Source organism: Cyrtonyx montezumae, unplaced genomic scaffold, assembly GCF_038088225.1.
Source record: "Cyrtonyx montezumae isolate F1298 unplaced genomic scaffold, pur_monq_1.0 scaffold_3, whole genome shotgun sequence".
NCBI lineage: Eukaryota > Metazoa > Chordata > Aves > Galliformes > Odontophoridae > Cyrtonyx > Cyrtonyx montezumae.
Window position 1 is genome coordinate 73,461,156 of NW_027072034.1, and position 18,947 is coordinate 73,480,102.

The following is an 18,947-nucleotide window of genomic DNA, read 5'->3' on the forward strand; positions in this document are numbered from 1 at the left end:
ATGTAAATTATGTTTCTGGATAACCATGCTGGTGTATAATCTGGATTATTTGGTCCAGTATCTCACAGTTAGCAGTTAATATGGACTTATTTGTTGTCCTTTCAAACAAAAGTAAGTAAATTCGTATTTTATATCAATATCATTTGCTAACATATCTTTTAAAATAAATCAATTCATGAAGGATTCAATGAAGAAAAGACTTTATCTATGTGTCTGTGCATAATGTTGGCATATACATGCATATTCACATAAACACAAAGGAAAAACAGAGAGGAGAGAAGCAGGAATCCGTATATAATTCCATATAACAGAATATAAAATATCCTACCATTCTTGTTCCATGGAACCCAAGAAGTCATTTAAGAATGTTAAAAAAGATTGCATTTGGATATTCTGGGAGGAGCTTTTCAGTTTTGTCTCATTTTTCTTTTTTTCCTAATCAGCCTTTCCCCAGTCATATTTTTCCATCCAGAAAAGGACTGTTAGAATTTTTAAAGAGTTTAAAATCTTTAATAACCTTTTGGTAAATTCACTTTTAAAATAGATATTGTTTTTTTTCTAACATCATTAGTGTCACCAAACAGTGGAGATTTCTCCACAACTTAGCCATGAAAGCCAAAAATCATTCAGGGGCAAGTCTCTCATTAGAATCACCGTAGACCATTGATTTTACAGGATTATCAACCCATAATCTGATAATTTGAGTTGCTTACCTTCCAAAATTTCATTCATTAAAGTAGCTAAAAGAAGCATTCCCCACTTTGTAGCAAAAATTCCCATGCAGGAGATATACTCCAAGAAAAAAAAAAAGCAAAGCAGTACCAATTTCAAGATTAAAACAAAACAAAACAAACGTTTTTCCTGATAGAAAATTATTGATTTTAAAGTCAACAAAATGCTTAAGTATTCACTGTTACTGAGCTAGTTGAAAGCAATATTTCTTTTTTTTTTTTTTTTTTTTGTATACTACTACCAGTGAAGGCTACAGAAATGTCTGAATTCTAAGTCTGAAGAGCAGGATATCTGCATCTCAATGGAGCCATACTAATTTCATGGGTGGTTATGTCCTACATGGTTTTACATACAAAAGCGTATCCCTTACCTTCTAAAATGTGAACTATTCCACTTCCCTTCAGGGATCCCTGATGTAATGTGCATAAAAGCAATCAAATTCTAGAGAATACGAATGTAGCAGAAAATCTTCTACAGAGTATATAGCATGTGGAGGCTAACTTTTGGGTAGCTGGGGCTAACAAGGGACAATGGATAGACAGGGGTGATGTGGAATAGCATTGATACATTATCAGAGAGATCTGAAAGAAAAATGTGTAGGTAATTTATATAATTGAAGATAGCACAGTAAAACATAAACTGTGATTCTTAATTAAAGTTACTTGAGAAACTTTCCAGTGACCTTGAAACCTTCCTTTTTTAAAAAAAGAAAATAACAGAAGCAACTTAAGTATATATGCTCAATATTCTAAGTTTTATAGCTACTTAAAAATAATTTCCCAAGGAAATGAATACGTTATGTTGCATAAAATTGCTCATGAAAGCCACAATAAGTAACACAATCACCCTGATTAAGATCTGGAGCATTGGTATTACTGCTAATAAATCTGTGATGCTATTATTTGGTGTTGCAAATATTGCAATTCTTACAAGGACCATTTCACATTGCTTTAGCTCAGAATATTGGAATCCCTTCATACTTTGAAGTAAAAAGAGTATAGCCAATACAGTATTATTCAGTATTGCAATTGATATTATCTAAATAATTTTGTAGATAAGAAGAATTTTTCAAATAGAAAAAGAAAAGAATAGTAAAAAAAAAAAAAAAAAAAAAAGAGAATCTCTAAGTAGAATTTTAAGTCCCTAGGAAACAGAATCTAAGTCTGGTTGATCGTAACACTGGCCACCTGGTAAAAAAAAAGCACCTGCTGAGTGTACTAGGCTTGCAGTTTCAGGTTATAGCAAGAGACCAGAAATGCTCACCTAGCATACTGTGTTTAAATCATCTAATTTTAAAGTTACTCCACAGTTCTGTCAGTGCGAGAGATAATATGTGGTTTTCATTCTTGAGATGTAAATGTTACACTTCCAGTGCATTTTATCGATTGAGATTGGACTAATGGCCTGGTTTGTAAAACAAGCCAGTTTCCATTAAGTGTCTCAGTGATGGGGCAGCATTTTCAGAAGTGCTCAGTGAACTGCAGGTCTCGGTGCTTCGCTTTCACTGAGGTGCTTAATGAGACTTGAATTCCCTTGAAAACCAGCCACTCACCTGTCACTCTTGCAGAAAACAAGCACACTTTCCCTACTGTGTGAGTTCTCTCTCAGTAGGTGGAACAGGCACTGTGTCTATCAGTAGCTACAGGTACCTCACTACTTGTGGGGAAAGACAAGGCATTTTGTAATCCCTTGTAACAGCTTTTAAATGTTGGTCATATCACTACTTAATTCACAATACTGAGAAAACAGATTATACAGTTCTCAGTTACTTAAAATGTTACCTGTCACTCCAATACTTAAACAGAAAGACAGGCAAATAGTTTAAATATAAGGTAATATAGAGAGTAAAGAATGGAGTGCACTGAATTGATGGACTTTTTGGAAGTACTGGGTGGTTCTAATAGTTTTAATGAAAATGTGATTTTAGCACTGTGTGGAAGTGCAGCTGAAATATTGCTCCAGTAAAGATGTAAATAGTGCAAAATTATTCAAGTATTTCCACAAAGTAAAATGGTATTTTCTTATCATCTTATCATCAAACTGGAAGACCTTAATATAACACACACTTTGTACTAGTTAGATTAAAAAATAAAGTGGTGAATCATTATCTATTTGTATGCTGAAATAGATTTTTGTATAATACGTACATGTATATAAAAATAAAACTATATGTATTAAATGTTACGTATTTTTACCGTTTCCATGATATTCAATTTTAGAATAAGTTTGAGATTCAATTATTTTAAATCTCCATCAACTCAGAGATTGAATAATACTAACTTGCTCACAAAATCTGACAAAATCTGACACATATTCCACCCACTCGAATTATTTTTGAAGATGTTAGTCTTATTCTCCATAAAATTGCATGAGAAAATCATATTTTCAATGTCTGACATTATGACCATCACCTTAAAATGGAACAGCAGAAAAATGAAGAGCATCTTATTTCCACTGATGTTAAGAAGAGTTTACACTTATTATGCTCATGAGAATGTAAATATTATCAAGAAAATACATCCAGAATGCAACTGTGTATATGAACGTGGGATCTGAATTTATTTTCCATGTGGTAGCTTGGCTTCTGGACCTGTTCAACATCCAATATTACAGCTATCTAAAATTCACTTTACATAAAAATTTCAGGCAATCATTAAGAACCATTTGTGTCACAGATTAATGATTGTAACAGAAAAGTTAGAAGTTTAAAGGGGAAGATAATGAAGCAAATGTGATAGATAATTTGGAAAAGAGACAATACATCCCTGCAGTATGTTTTTGCAGCAACACAGAAATAAACAGATATGTACTTTCAGATATGATGTAAAACATTACAATGTCATGTCAGGGTTATTAGCAGCTAGGTACAGATGGCAAAATGGGACACAGAAACTCTGTTTCATGGAGTGGACTCAGCTTCCTTCTATATCAATTCCTGTGGACTGTGACATGAGAATCTATTCACAGTGAAGTTTAGTTTCAATTATCTCCCTGCAACATCCTTCGTATATAGTAAAAGTTGCAATTGAAACTGGTGCCATTGAACCTGATTAATCAGGATCAGGTCAGATGTCCGGGAGATAAATGCAGCTAAAGCTCTGCTCTTCTCTTAAATCAGCTGGCATCAAAATATAAAATACCAGGGAACTCACTACAGCTCCACTGTCACATGTTCTCCGAAAGGGTACAGACTTCAGTCTTCCATGGTGTCAGTTGCATCCTTGACCATGCAAAATTCACTACCAAACACAAGCAAGAATTTTTAATACAAATAGACTTTCTCATACTGGAAAAATGTCATTTTTATTTTTTTTCCTTATTTCCTCTCCTCAAAGATTCTAATCAGAGTTGCATTTAATTATAAAATGAAATTAATATTTTCTGTAATTTGCTATAGAAGTATGGTTAAATATCAGCTTAGATATTTTCTTGTTATTAAAATAATCCAAAATTATATCACAATAGTATATGACAATAGTACATCAGCAATGACAAATTCATGACTAATTCCTAAATTTCATCTCTAGTTTGACAGAAACATGTCAATCTCATATCTTTTCTTTATGGACTGAAGCCATTGACCAGGCTAGACAGGGCTCTGATCACCTGATGGAGCTGTAAGTGTCCCTGCTTGTTAAGGGTCATCGCTTCCAACTCAAACAATTCTACGATACTATGATTAAACTATAGGCAGAAACTCCAAATCCCATTACTCTATTACCCTACATGCGACATATTTTTAGTCTTCATTTATCCTCAATTACAGGATAAAAGAAAGTGCTAGATAATTTTAGGAAGACAATCTAATTTTGAAAAATGGAACCTAGAGTTTAGTATTGTATGAATCTGAGCCAGTCACCAGAATCAGACAATTTGTTTCCCAGACTGACTTAATATAATAAAATGATCATTTATTTCAGAACTGTAAAATATAGTATTGGAAACTGGCTGAACAACTTGTCAGAAACTTAGAGGATCATATATCAGCTGTTTGCAATGCATAACAAGTTAGAATTTATGAGTTACTTGGATAATGCACATTAATTTCTAAACCTTTCAATGCAATTACGGAACAAGTACTTGACTTAGATGCTGCTGCATGTATTATTTAAAATTATTTGGAGAAGACAAGTTTAAAAATATTACTTTATATTCAGATAGAATGAGTACAAAGAAAATCTTTACAAATATAGATTAATTCAGTGGTGAACGGGATTTCATTAATATTGGAGCAATTTATAGGGTTTTGTCGTTAACTCCAGCAGAAAAGTTGTGCTTCATTATCCAAGTGCTCTGGGTGAAAGAACTAAGCAGGAGTAGAGGAGAAAATAGTCCATAAAACTTTAGCTGAGCCACATGTTTCTTCCAATTCAGCCAATGGGACATCTGTGCTTGACTTCCAGTGCAGTAGTTTTGAGACACTAGCTCTAATTTTGCAATCATATAATTTCTTGCTTTGTCTTAGAATCAGTTTTCAAGAAGATATTTTTATTTCAAGGAAGAAATTTGGGAATAAATTGGTCTAGTTTGTTAAAGACACCGTTCCTCTGATATTTTTATTAATTTTCTTCTGTTTAGTTTTTATATTATAATTTATTTCATTCGCATGCTTTTCCTCACATTCTTGATTTTGTTGGGAATGGTCATGTGTCACCAATACTCTGAATAGCTAGACCTATACAAAATTAGATGCACTTTCTCCAGAGGACCAACGAAGTATGAAACTGATTTAAGATCATTTATTGGAAAAATCTACTTTTGAAGCTGCATCCACTTCTGGAATATCTGACAATATTTCCACTTAAGTGAAGATTTTACTGAAGTATTAAAGAGAAGATTAAAAAATGCATATTTAATATACAAAATCTACTTCTCAAGGGGAACCAGAGACAGCATACTAGATGGGAATAATTTTTAAAAGATTAAGAATGTCTTACTTTTCCTTCTTTTTCTTCCTTGACATTGGTTGTAACCTCCCTTTCCTCTGCCAGACTAGGAATCAGAATGGAAAATAAAGTCTAACTTATGGCAGTGGCAGTGAAAAGCAACATAAATTTCTAAATTAAATATTAAATGTGCATATCCTGGCTAACATAATATTTTCAGAGGAGCATTCTTTGTGGGTTTTTTGGTTTTGTTTTTGTTCTTTTCAGTGGAGAACCACTATATATTTGACAACAATGATAAGACAAATATGTAACATTTATATGAAGATAGCAAATAGATGTCTCTCATTGTTATTTTGGGCAGAAAAAGGTAAATGTACGCTACTAGAAATAATACCTGGAAGCTAATAGAAGAGCAAAATAAATAGATTTCCAAAGATTTAGAAACAATGTAATTTTGAGTATGCTCTCAACCTCATCCCAATGCACACAATTTAACGTCATTAATGTATATAAATGAAAAATATTTCCAAACTATGAGCCTAAGGCAAATGCATATAGAAGAGTCACAGAAGTGGAAGGAGAGGGTTGTTGAGTGTAGTGAAGAAACTACATTCTAAGAAGGAAACGAATTGAAGCAACCTGCTACCAACATAATTGCTTTAAAGACCTCATAGCAAACATCAGCAGAACAGGTTTTTAATTTACTATGTCCTTCTTCCTGAACTTGCTCTCTGAAGTTTTGTGTCAAAGTCAAGACATCTACAAACACAATTTGTTTTAGATTGACTAGTTGTGATGAATGTCTTCCTTTACTACCCTTGAACAAAATCACTCCTTTTGCCAAGAAAGCATCAGAAGACCCAGTTTTACTTGTCATGTACTGGGAACACTAGAGATGGATTGCTGCTGTTATTTGTAGGTTGTTTTTTTTTTTTTTTGTGTGTGTGTGTTTTTTTTTTTTTTTAATGAAACAGCTTTCAGAAATATTTAGGAAGATTTTGTAAACAGAAGGTTACTAATGCGAGTGTGAATAACTTTATAAATCAATTTATATTAGTTATATTAATTGTCTCCCACAACTAACATTTGTGGGAGAGGTTTCTTATTACTTAAGTCACCAGTTTATAAATGAAATCTCTTGTAAACTACCTTGCCTATCATAATCAATAATGATACTTCTAACTACATATCATTCATTATGAGAGCTTATAACTAAATAAAATTGCCTTCAATTATCCTGATATGGCTCTCAGCTGAATGGTGCGCAGATAGCACCAATAAGCTTAGTTGGCAATTTTGCTTAAAATTTCTGAAGTTGATGAATAAACATCTTAATCTTGATCATGGAATGTGCTGACTGCCCTTAGCAACTGCTGACAACAAAAGGAATAAACAAAATAAAGGCGTATTTATTACTCAAAGCTGTATGCAGCTGGTTTATATGTAAAGATTATTTCACTTTATCCTCCACAAATGTCCTTTTTCACAAATTGAAATAACTATTGTTATTAAATAAACAATTGTTAATTAAATTGTGTATAGTATTTTTGTGACTGCAACTTGAAACAGAAATAGAAAAGTGATGCCACAGACAAATTGCCAACAGTTATAAATAATAGTGTGTTATGCAATGAAAGAAGCTATTAAAAAAGTTGAAAGTCCACACTGGTAAGTTTATTATGGGAAAAATACTTCATGGTATTGATTAACCTCTTTCCCTTCCACCTCCAAACAAGACTTTCATTTTGTCTCCTCATGCTGCATAACTTAAAGAAATATATCTTAAAGCTATGTATTATCCAACTAACTTTATGGATGACACTGGTGAATGAGAAATGAAAGTAAATGGAACTGGGTTGACTTTTTAAGCATTAAAGAAATGGCCGAACATCAATATCTGCTAGCAGAAAGAAAACACATTTGTCAAAGAAAATATATAAATATTTTAAAAATAATTAAGACATATAACAAGACTATTTAAAAAGTCATTTTTTTACTTTTGCTTATTGTATAGCAATCAGAAATATCAGTAAAGAATCAATAGCAAAAAGTTGTCTAAATATACATAAGTGATCAGCAGATGAAAACTTGTGGGTAATAACCATGCTGCACAAAGTTCTTTCTTCAAAACTTTGTGTTTCAATCACAAAATGTCTTGAGTTGGATGAGACCTTAAAACTCACTCAATTCCACCCTCCCTGCCATGGGCAGGGCTGCCACCAACCAAGGCTCTATCCAACCATGCCTTGAGCGCCTCCAGGGATGGGACATCCACTGTTTCTCTGTGCAGCTGTGCTAGGGCTTCGCCACTCTCTGAGTAAAGAGTTCCATCCTAATGCCTAAGCTGTATCTACCCTCATTTACTTCAAAAAATTTACTGTTTGTCCTGCTGCTACACATCCTCTCAGTATCACTCCCCTGCATTCCTGAAGGTGCCTTTTAGGTACTGGAAAGCCACTCTTAAGTTTCCCTGCAGCCGCCTTCTCTTCTCCAGGCTAAATAAGAGCAGCTCCCACAGGCTTTCTTCATAGCAGAGGTGCAGTAGTTCCCTTAATGTTTTTGTGGTTGAGAATCAAGAGTTGGCAATTTTGCCTTGTGGTTTTCCTTCCAACTGTAAATGCTTAATGCATACACACACTGAGATAAATATGCATATATGTACATATAGTTTCACAGATTTGCATGAATATTCATTGCACAGTGCTGATTTTTTAAAAATTAAATGCCTAATTGGAAAAGAGACTGTTGCTAAGAAGTGTCTTAAAATAGAGTCCGTGCATCTCAGTTTTTAATTTATTAGTAATCTCTCTTACTGCCTTCATGCAGCATTCACTATAGGACTTCATGAACTGTCTCTAGCCAGTAACCACTGTGGTAATATTCTTCTAATTTTTCAAATGAACAGCACTGGAAGTAGTGTTCTGCAGTGCACTCATAACAGTACAGAATTTGGTGAAAGTATCAGTACAGATTTAAGTATCAGGCCAAAAGATGCCATGGATTTCTCATTTACTGTCATCTACGAAAATTTCATGATATTTCTTACTTAATCAATACAAGTGGCTCGTGCTCTGCTGGAGGCTGGTTTGTTACTGTTTCATAAAAGGCTTTTATGTGACCTGCTATTCCATATTGACAGTGGTTTAGTAGAAATAGCTGTTCCTTCAGATTTCTACACCATTAACATAAATAGTTTGAAAGACATTTTAAAGCACGTCATCATATCAGTATATAAAGAGAAACATTGTTGACTTTAAAGTTACAAAAGAGAATCACATCTATAGAGCTTTGAGACTTAACAGGAAAAAAGGAAAGCTGACTTCTGATTAAGGGTGAAAGTCCAATGCTACTATGGGAAGCAATTTTGGAAGAGTGAACATGGCACTTTCATCCCATCCTAATCAGCATCCTGAGACTATACCATGAACAGCCTCAGGAATTAATCCTGAAAATCGTCCTGGTATAAGTAAGTGCTACTGAAATACTTTCCTGATAGTTGGATGAGGTTCTTAATAACTTAAAGTCTGTACTCTTATTATAATGATACAGTTTTACTCCAGGAAGAAGCACTGCAATCCTTCCATGCACTGCTCAGTTCCCACAGCTTTGACAGAGCGTGGCTCTAAGAGAGGCTACAGCATCAGGCTGCTGTTGCTACAGACAATCCATACTAGGGTACAACTGTATCTCAGCAGTCACCTGTACTAGAAGAAATGAACTGGCCATAAGTTATTTGGAAATATGAATTAAATGAAAGGTAATTACTTTCAGACATTGGCAAGGCTTTAATACCACTTTAGAAAACATCACCTAAAATGTATCTGCCAATAGATATAAGATAATATGAATTAAACAAAGCAATGGTTCAGTTTCAGAATCTGTCATAGGCTCGAGCTGTCTGCATCAGACAGATGCACCATAAATAGAAAGGCCTCAAGCACAGTGATAGTGTGTAAGCTTGAGCAGAAGGAAGTCTCACATGCCTGGTTGTCCACCAGCAGGTCCTTGATGTCATGGAGGCCAGAGTCACTTGTGAACTGCAGGACTGAGGAGGGATAAAATGTGTGTAACTTTAAAAAAACCCCCACTGAACTCAAGTAATAGAACACACAAATTCTTACTGAGTGAATGCATATGTTGATGATTATTTGGAAATAGGAAATATTGCTTTAAGTTCTGTTTTAATTATTCATTATTTATTACTTAAATTATGCATGAAAAAACTTCAAGTACTTCTGAGTTTTCTTCATGCAATGCAGGCACCAAGGTGTGGTTAAGAAAGTTAGGTAGTGAGGTGTCTCTTCCATTAGTTGTAAGAAAAAATAAATTACTATTCAGCATATAATTCTCTACCTCATTACACAATGATTTAAAGCCAACTGAGTACAATTACTTCATACTCAGGATACTTACTACTGCTGTATAAAACTTCATCACCCCCCACAAGTAAAAGGCATCCTAGCACTCTGAAAATAACAGTATTTGATGAGGATTTTTTCCCTTCCATTAAGATAATGTGGTATCTGAATTCAGAGTGCCCAATAGACAATATGACTGCATAAACTTTGTTTCCTTGTGGAAGTCAGAAAAATAAGGCTACTGGATTTATGAATATTTGCACAAAAATAATAAGGAAACAAGTTATGAATGGCAATAAATTGATTTTATGCAGCTTACGGAAGTGTCAGTAATTTTTCTTTCAGCATTTAATCGGAGCAGGAAATGCTTTGGCCTTCAAACCCAGAAGTGGTTTGCAGGACACAGTTTGCAAAATCTTTTCAAAATAGGTGTTACTTTCCATCAGTTGGCCTCTTGTCATTGTTAGAGCTCACCAGAATACTCAGTCTTGTTGATGGTGTTGATTCCATGTAGAGACAGTTAAGTTTTTAATATTAGCTCCTAGAGATGAGTCTTAATCACTTTTTAATTAGTTCACTTCTCCTGTCAGCAAATATTCCCCCTCTGATGCTCTCAGACTGTACTCAATAACTGGAGTATAGCACTTCAGTTTCTGTGTATGCTCATGGTACATACACTTCATTGCATTAATCCTGCACTAATAGTAGTATCCTCTCCAAAAAGAGAGAAGAAAACCCTGTACAACAAACTAACTATTTTAGATGTTTAAAGAAGAATCTAATTCCACATAAACTGTCAAAAAAAAAAAAAAAAGGGGGGGGGCCACTAGAGGGAAGTAAATCCAATATGCTGAAAGAAAATAAAATGCTACCTCTCAGCTAATGTCAATTACTGTACCTAACAAAATGGTTTGGATTTAGAACAGCTAAAGATTATATTCTACACTCTTGAGAAAGATACAGCAACTGAAGAAAACAACTTGTATGTTAATAAAGAGATTTAGCACTATGTAATGTTTATAGCAAAAATATTAAAATAATACATATGAAAAAAATGCATTAAGATGAAGACATGAACAGTAGCTAAGCATGTTGTCCAGGTATAATTTACTATTAATCAAGATTTTTTCTAATTAGACACATCAAAAAGTAAAATTGTTTTAAATTTGGACTTTTGGTAATGCAGTCCTTACCCACATTAGGATGCTTTTTTACTTTTTATCACTTCATGTCTTTAACCTTGGATCTTTTGGTTATAGAAATAAGTGCATGATTTTACAACATCTGGCAATAAGTAGTACCCATTTCAGGGTAATTAAGGTTATAAGGAAAGACTGCAACAGTGAGATTACCGTTAGGTGATACATCTGGAAAATATTTGCAATATAAGTGCAATTTAGTAATTTTGGTAAATATGACAAGAATAAAACTATAAATCGTTTGCTAATAGTTGGATCTCAATAAGAATCAAAAAGGTCATAAATCCTTTTATCAGAAAACAATAGTGTGATTTATAAACATGAATAAAATCTCTGCAGTGGTCTGAAGCTTTAGATCTACAGTTCTGTTTTCTCAGGTCAGATACCCTAACTTTCTCCACACTACCACATCTTATTCATGAATAAATTAAACACACAAAAAGTGCTTATTAATGTCCTCTCAATTTCCATAAACCAAATCTCCAATAATTGTCTTCCAAAATCTCTTTCATATGACAGTACCTCCCTCTCTTTACCTTCTAAAAATGTACTTACCATTTTTATGATTTTACATGAAAGAATTTTTAAGCCTACCAAAACGATTTTAGCTTATAACTGCATTTTACAGATGCCTCCATTTCATTTATTACAGTGTTTCCTCCTGCAAAGCTTTCTTTTTATATCCAAATAAACCTACTGATATTTTGGAAATCTAGTCTTAAATTCTCTGAAGCTCTTTCAACAGCTTTTTTTTAAGTAATGTAAGAATTATTGTAGGGCATGCAAGCAGCCTATGCTCTAGAGTTTACTGTCAGTGTGTCACAAATTATCAAAATATTGGTCTTTTTCCAGTTTTGAGTAAACTGCAGTGAAAATCTATAACCTTAAACCAGAAACAGACATTAGTAACAAGCCTACCTCTTAAATGCAATTCACAAGGTGTGTTCAGACAGCTGTTCGTCACTAAAAATAAACCATATCTCTGGTGACCTCCACTCTCACATGCTAAGTGACTTGCATTTAGTATCATGAAACAAAAGAGTCAAAAATAAGTATATATAGGGGGAGTTTCTGGCACCACTTTAATAAAAAAGGAGATGAAGTTTCATAGTATGATATATAGCCTAAGAGCTTAAGATAATTCTCATTGCCAGGCATGTATCATTAAGCATCTTATATAATCAGCTGTTCTGTTACTATCATCGTATTAAGGGTGAGTGAATAGTTTTCATGGCTTTCCCAATCCATTTCCAAGAAGATTATTAGAATTGCCACAATCGTGATTATCATCATCATCAACACAGCAAGCTGTTAATTTTGGTATGCCCAAAGGCAAATAAGTCATTACTTACTCATCAACAAAACTACTTGTTCCAGATACTCAGGTAAGCAGATTTTTGCTTACTGCCTTCCTACAAAACAGAACCTTCCTCAACATCAGCAGTTTTTGTAAATACTTTTATATTTCCAAAGGTCTGCCAGTCCAAACCCTCATTTGGCCAGTTCAGTTCCTGTCCTACATTAAACACTTCAGCTGCAGTTGCAAAGTCATTGCACAGTAGGTAAAAAGTATTTCTGGAACAAATGTCAGCAAGAGATAATTTTGAAATAACCTTTTGATCTACAGTAGCACAAACCAGAAGACAGAGCTGCCATATAGACTGCTTTGTTGGTAACCTTACACTGCTTTTTGTTGGCATAGAAATTATTTCTATAGATGGTTGTAGAAATTAGCTATAGATCTCTGGTTACTTCACAGGTTTCTCATAAAGGACTGTCTTCAACATGACTCTGAACTGAAATGGAGGGGGAGGAAAGCTCAGAAACAATAATACAAAAGGGACAATTAAAGGAACAAAAAATCTTTCAGGTTAGCTCGCCTAAGAAAATGGCTCATACAGATGTTGGAGTGTGTTGCAGTGAAGCACACTGTACTCACGCTATGAAACAGACTCACAAGGAAACCAGTTTGCTTTCATTTTAACTTTAACTTGTAAATTGATGGATAATGGGGTGCTTTAGTCCTTCAAAACTGAAATATGGAAAGACTTGAGAAAGCAACAGACACAGATCCACTTATGATGAACCACTAGTAGATTCAGGTAGTTAAAGCATGGACTCAATTCATATAGAAAGATGCTTTAAACAGTATGTCATTTTATGCTGTGTAATGGGGTCAAGAGCCAACTGACAAAAGCATGTAGTGCCCTCATCAGCAGAAACTGAAACCTGTTGCACTTAAAAGCATGTTATAACCTGCAAAGCATCAAATTCACTGACCCAGACTTTGAAAAATCAAAACGATATCCCTAATATATGCACGGATGACAGGGGTACAGTAATAGACATGCAATATAGTGACTTACCATCTTGGTCTGTTGTAACAGTGATAGCTGTGAACTGCTTTGGAGAGAAACTCAGCTCCGAGACACCATTCGTGGCCTCAATTTCAAAGGTGTAGTTCACATGTGACACAAAGTCCAGCACCGTCACAGAGGAGTTGATAAGACCTGTGTGCCTGGGGATGAAGCGGATTCCTCCCCCACATATCTCACACTGGCTGGCATCCGACCCACATTTCTTACAGATGACACTGTAAGTGAGATCTTTTCTTCCTCCAGTGTCACTTGGTGGGCTCCATTCCAACATGAGAGCTGTTTCATTAATGTTAAAAATCACGTTCCTGGGAGCAGAAGGTGGCCCTGCAAATAAGGTAAGGAAAGCCTGCTAAGTGACAATTGTCCATTCTGGGGAGGAGGTGAGGGGGGTAGAAACACACAGAATTATATTAATTTTAAGGCAATTACTTACAAAGAGACTAAAAATACTTATGTCTGAATGATGAATTCAAAGGGAACTTTTAAAATTGTCTAGACAATTAAATTCTTGAATATTAACCAGAAAGAATAAATAGGTACGATCATAAGTTGAAAAATCTGAATTAATTAGAACTTATTTCAGAAATAATTTAAGGCAACATATAAATCAGTTGGGAATGTCTAAGTTAGGTTTGATAACATAAATTTGCACTAAATATCTACTGATCTTGTGGGTTACTGATGAAGAGATTTAACCACAAAAATTACTTCTTATTTTGTGTCTAGTAAGGTTGGCTTTTCTGATACTTACACACTTAGATGCTTTATAAGAGTTAAACTGAGTAAGCAAATAAATTAATAAAAGCTTGGGAATAACTACAAGAAGTAAAATTGTTTGTATTAATCCTCTAGTGTAAGGTTTATTCTATCCTTTCCTGCTATTATCCTCTGGGATTTCTTTGCTGCTATTCATTTATGGTAATAGGTGGCCACAGGTTAAGAGTATTAGGCACAAAAGACAGTTAACATGGTTTATTTTCTACCTGTCCCCTTATCAACTTCAGCTTTACAGAGAAGACATTGCACTTGGAAGCCAAAGATCTATAAGGATGGCCAGAAAGAAGGAGAAAACAATTTCCTGAAGACCACGGGGAGGAATGTGAAGGTAACAGAAGCAAGCAGAATATAGGAGGAAAGCTCTCAGCTAGCAAATAGGTGGTAAAGCTCTGTGTGTGCAGTTAGAGGAACCGTTTCAATGGATCTCACAAATAGTCAAGGCATGTCCAGCAAATTTTAGGCTGTTATGCTGACCTACTGTGTAGCTGTAACATCACATATAAATCACATGAGGGTTCATTTATCTGGACAGGAATTAGTGAAGGGATAAAGGTGGAAATCATTAAAGGAACTCTGAATATCAGCCCCATCTCTATTTAATACATTCTTCTTTTTAAACCTAGCATATTTCAACAGAGCACTAATAGACACATAGTTTTCAAAGACAATTTCTAAAAACCCATAAAACTTATGGACAAAACAAATTCAAGGCTTTATATTACAGGTTTTGACATAAGTAAGACAACCATGGTAAGTCCAACTGTCTATTTCTAGATTTTTCTTGAGTTGAATGAGCATTACATTTTCAGATCTCGAGATAAAGTCATAGTGCACAAGGATGGTTTAGTCGGTGGTTAGCAGAGCTTTCAAAACTTTAAACCTGCTTCACAGATGTTCATAATTTATACAAGCTGCCACTAAGACGTAGCTATGAAGTTTATATTGACAGTGGTTAAACTTTGAGAGAGCTTTTCATTATTCCAAGGCCTCTCAAGCAGCCTGAAGGACTATATGAAAAATTTGAAAATGATCTCACCTAACTGTTGTATAGTAAATTTCACTCCAGAAACTGAGCAGCAGAGTCAATCCATTCTGAGAAAGTCAGATAAATGGAATATCATAATGATCTATAAAAACTTTAAGACACTCAGAGAAGAACTAAATAAGCAAACTAACAAAACCCCCAAATAATTGCTCAAAGCTTTCATAAGCTCCAATTCAACAATCTGTAGCATAAGGGTAAGACCTATACCTGAAGGATAGTCAGATGAAGCATAACTTTGCATTAGGAAGGAAAAAAAAGATTACTAAAGCTCTTCATGATATTTCACATATAAGTTAGGATCCAACATTTCAGTAAAAAATCCTAGTTACACAACTTTTTCCTAGATATTCAATTTTTTATTTTTTCTTAATATCTGCAATAATTTTAAGCTATTTTTTGGGGATTATGTGAACTGAGAAATGCTGAGGTTTTCTGGGAATTGTAGTTGAGCATTTGAATTGCTTTCTGATTTCTGATATTTCTGTAATACTAAGCAACAGAAGCTATGGTTTTATTAGCATGAGTAACTGTTGAGTTAGGTATTAGATTTCAAGCATTTAATTAAAATACTTGGAGGTGCTATAATACTTGTCTTTTTTTTTTTTTTTCCAGTGGATAAGAAGATTTAAAATATTTTGAATATGTATTCATTTTTATATCTATCTGAGCAGAGTGTATGGTCTCTGACAGAAAGTCCCTGACAGTAAAGAGCAGTTATTATTCATAGTAGTGAGGAATTATTTGCAGAATGGCATGTGCCTCATTTGAGCTGAAGATCAATATTTCTGGAACCTGACAGATGAAAATTATTCTTGTAGTTTGCAGTTTTTATGGTCACAAACCATTCTGACTACTTCCTTCCAGGCCTTTGACTATGATAAATCTAATACTGAAATATGAAATAATGTAATATGTAAGTATTTATAAATGCATTGTGATAACAATTACTATTTATATCTGTGCTTCATTTTCCACTAATGGGAAAAGCAGAGGCTGATGAACTAAATCAGCCTCTACAACCTGATAGTGACTCTGACTTACAAATCTCTTAACTTCCCGTAAAATTACTATGACATTGGCAGTTTAAGCAACTCTGGAAAACAGTTCTTAGTCTGGAATAAACTAAAGCCAGAGTGGATAAATTCAGCTTCAGTACTTAGTATTTATGTGCAGAAGAGAGGATAATTATTCTTCCTCTAAAAACATTGTGATAATTAAATAATGACTGATCTTAACAAACTCCCATTGTTAAAGCCAATGAGGAGTTTTAGGAATACTGAGGATGAGCCTTAATCACATCCATGTATGTGCATGACTTTAAGCAGATCAGTAACCCCCATGAAATAATTGATAGTATTCACACACTTAAAATTAAGTGTGTATGTAATCACTTTTAAGACTGGAGCCAATGTTTTGAAACTGGTTTAAATTTTATCCTACATAACAGATACGACAATGGGCCATCAGAGTTCAGTTTTTGTACATTACTTCAGAAGCTTTGGCACACTAGAACAGATGGTTGAATGCATAACTGGGCACCAGGAAACTTTTTTTGTTTTGTTTTGCCTTTTTTTTTTTTTGGAATTTCAGTCTACTTAATTTGTAGTTTTGTGTAGATGCTATCTGTGGAGGAATCAATAAACTTTTTTTTTTATGTATACTGTAGAGTAAAGGTTGCTATATTCATGATTTGGGATTTAGTTCTCAATTACAAGAGAAAACATGAATTACTGCACATTCATAATTCAGTGAAATAGGAGAACATTATCAACATAGGGGTGTCTGAAAGTATATGGCTGTCCGTCTGCAAAAAACTTCAGACACCCTTCATACTGAAGGCCCCTCATGCCAATTTGCATGACGATTAAATAGCTTTTTAATTGCTGTTAAATTATGCCAGTTAAACTGTGATTTCATGCAAATATTGAGCTGTAATGACATGTGGTGAATCATTTACTAAGATTTAGAACTTGGAACAAAGAGAAACAATTAATTCTAGCCCTCAGATTCAGCTAAATTATGTGTCAATGGGCTTTTATGAATGTGTCCTGATTGCTTTGTTATCATTTATAAAATATACAAAGATTATTCAACACACCAAAAAAACTTGGCTGCAATAACCCTTCTGCAGACGTCTGTGTGCAAAGCTCTTGGGGATTTCTTTTCACTGAATTTTAAGGAAACCAAGTGCGTTGGTGAAAATGATGGATCCTATTCTCAACAGCAAAATTCATGACTTAGGATTTTATGCAGAAGAGTAAAACACTCTTCAGATGGGTGAGCACTAAAAAAAAAGGCAGCTCTTCTGCTTTTTGGATTAAACAAAGCCTGAGTGAGAGCAATGTCTTTTGCTTCATTTACAGATTATAATGAAAAAAGTACCTCTACACTCTGTGGAGCAGACTGGAACTGATGTCTTATGAAGAAGCACTCACTCCAAAAGCTACAGAGCTGAGTTTATGCCTCATGCAGTGCTTTTCACCTCATCTAGCTGCTTTGTGCATCTTCTCCCTCTATGAAGTGCATTTTGTCCTTCATGGAAGGAGGAAGGAACAACCAAAATGCTGCAGAAGTCTAGTGAAGGCAATGCAGTATTTAAACACTAGACAATTATAGCCTGGAAAATACTTCCTGCTTTTTCAAGTGAGAACTGTTAATTACCAACTACTGAATTCTAATAATTGAGTGTTACTTGACTACTAAATTCTCCGTGGATGGGGCAAAAATTAATCATCTCTTGAGAATACCCAGAATCAGCATCTGTGTTCCTTGTTTTCATAATAGCTTTTTTATATACATATATATGTGCAACATAGGTAAGTATTACCACTTGGTTTGGAATGCTGTATAACTGCTTTGCCTTCTCAGAATTCTTTCTTTCTTTCTCGGTGAGACAGGCAGGAAGAACTTCCTCATGATAGGAACAGGTGATTGCAAACAAATACTCCCAAGTCTGAGCATAATGATAAATTCCACCCAAGCATATGCATATAAATAACAATAGTGGCAGAAGAGTCAAAGGCTTCAAGCATGTTGCTTGATTTTACTGCTGAAAAACAGTGATGGATATTAAACAGCTTCAGTATAGAGGATACAGTTTGTAGCAGTGGTTACTGAACAGAACATAACTGGTATTGGTGCAAAATTGTTTAAGCAAAACATGAGACACATTCAGACCCAGTCTGCCTGTCTTTGCCCTTGAAAAGATGGCTCAGTCTATCCAATTACATTATAGTGGGAAATGTTAGAATTACACAGTAATCAGATGGGGAATTAGATAATGCTGCTATTTGTTGCTTGCTGTATGTACAGAGAGATCATTGATAGAGTACATTCACATATGGCAAAGAAATACAATAAGGATAATGAATAGCAAGAGATTGATATAAAGTGCCAATCAAATGGAAAAAGGCTAGGAGAAAGTAATTAAAAAAAAAAACAATATACCCTAATGTAACTTTCTTCTTCCCTTCTATTATGTTTTTCTACAAAGTACATGCTCTTATAAAATACTTCACAACTTAGGAAAAACATACAGTATGCACTTTCCTGGAATTAATAAAATTAGA

General features: G+C 34.3%; 1 protein-coding gene across 2 annotated transcripts in view; it reads right to left on the reverse strand.

Moving 5' to 3' along the window:
* EPHA6 (EPH receptor A6) overlaps positions 1 to 18,947 on the reverse strand; it is a 472,327-nt gene that overhangs the window by 211,420 nt on the left and 241,960 nt on the right. For both annotated transcript variants that reach the window (XM_065741888.1, XM_065741887.1), the window contains exon 5: positions 13,545 to 13,880. In XM_065741888.1, coding sequence (XP_065597960.1) covers positions 13,545 to 13,880 — 336 coding nt within the window. The remainder of the gene's footprint in view (positions 1 to 13,544; positions 13,881 to 18,947) is intronic.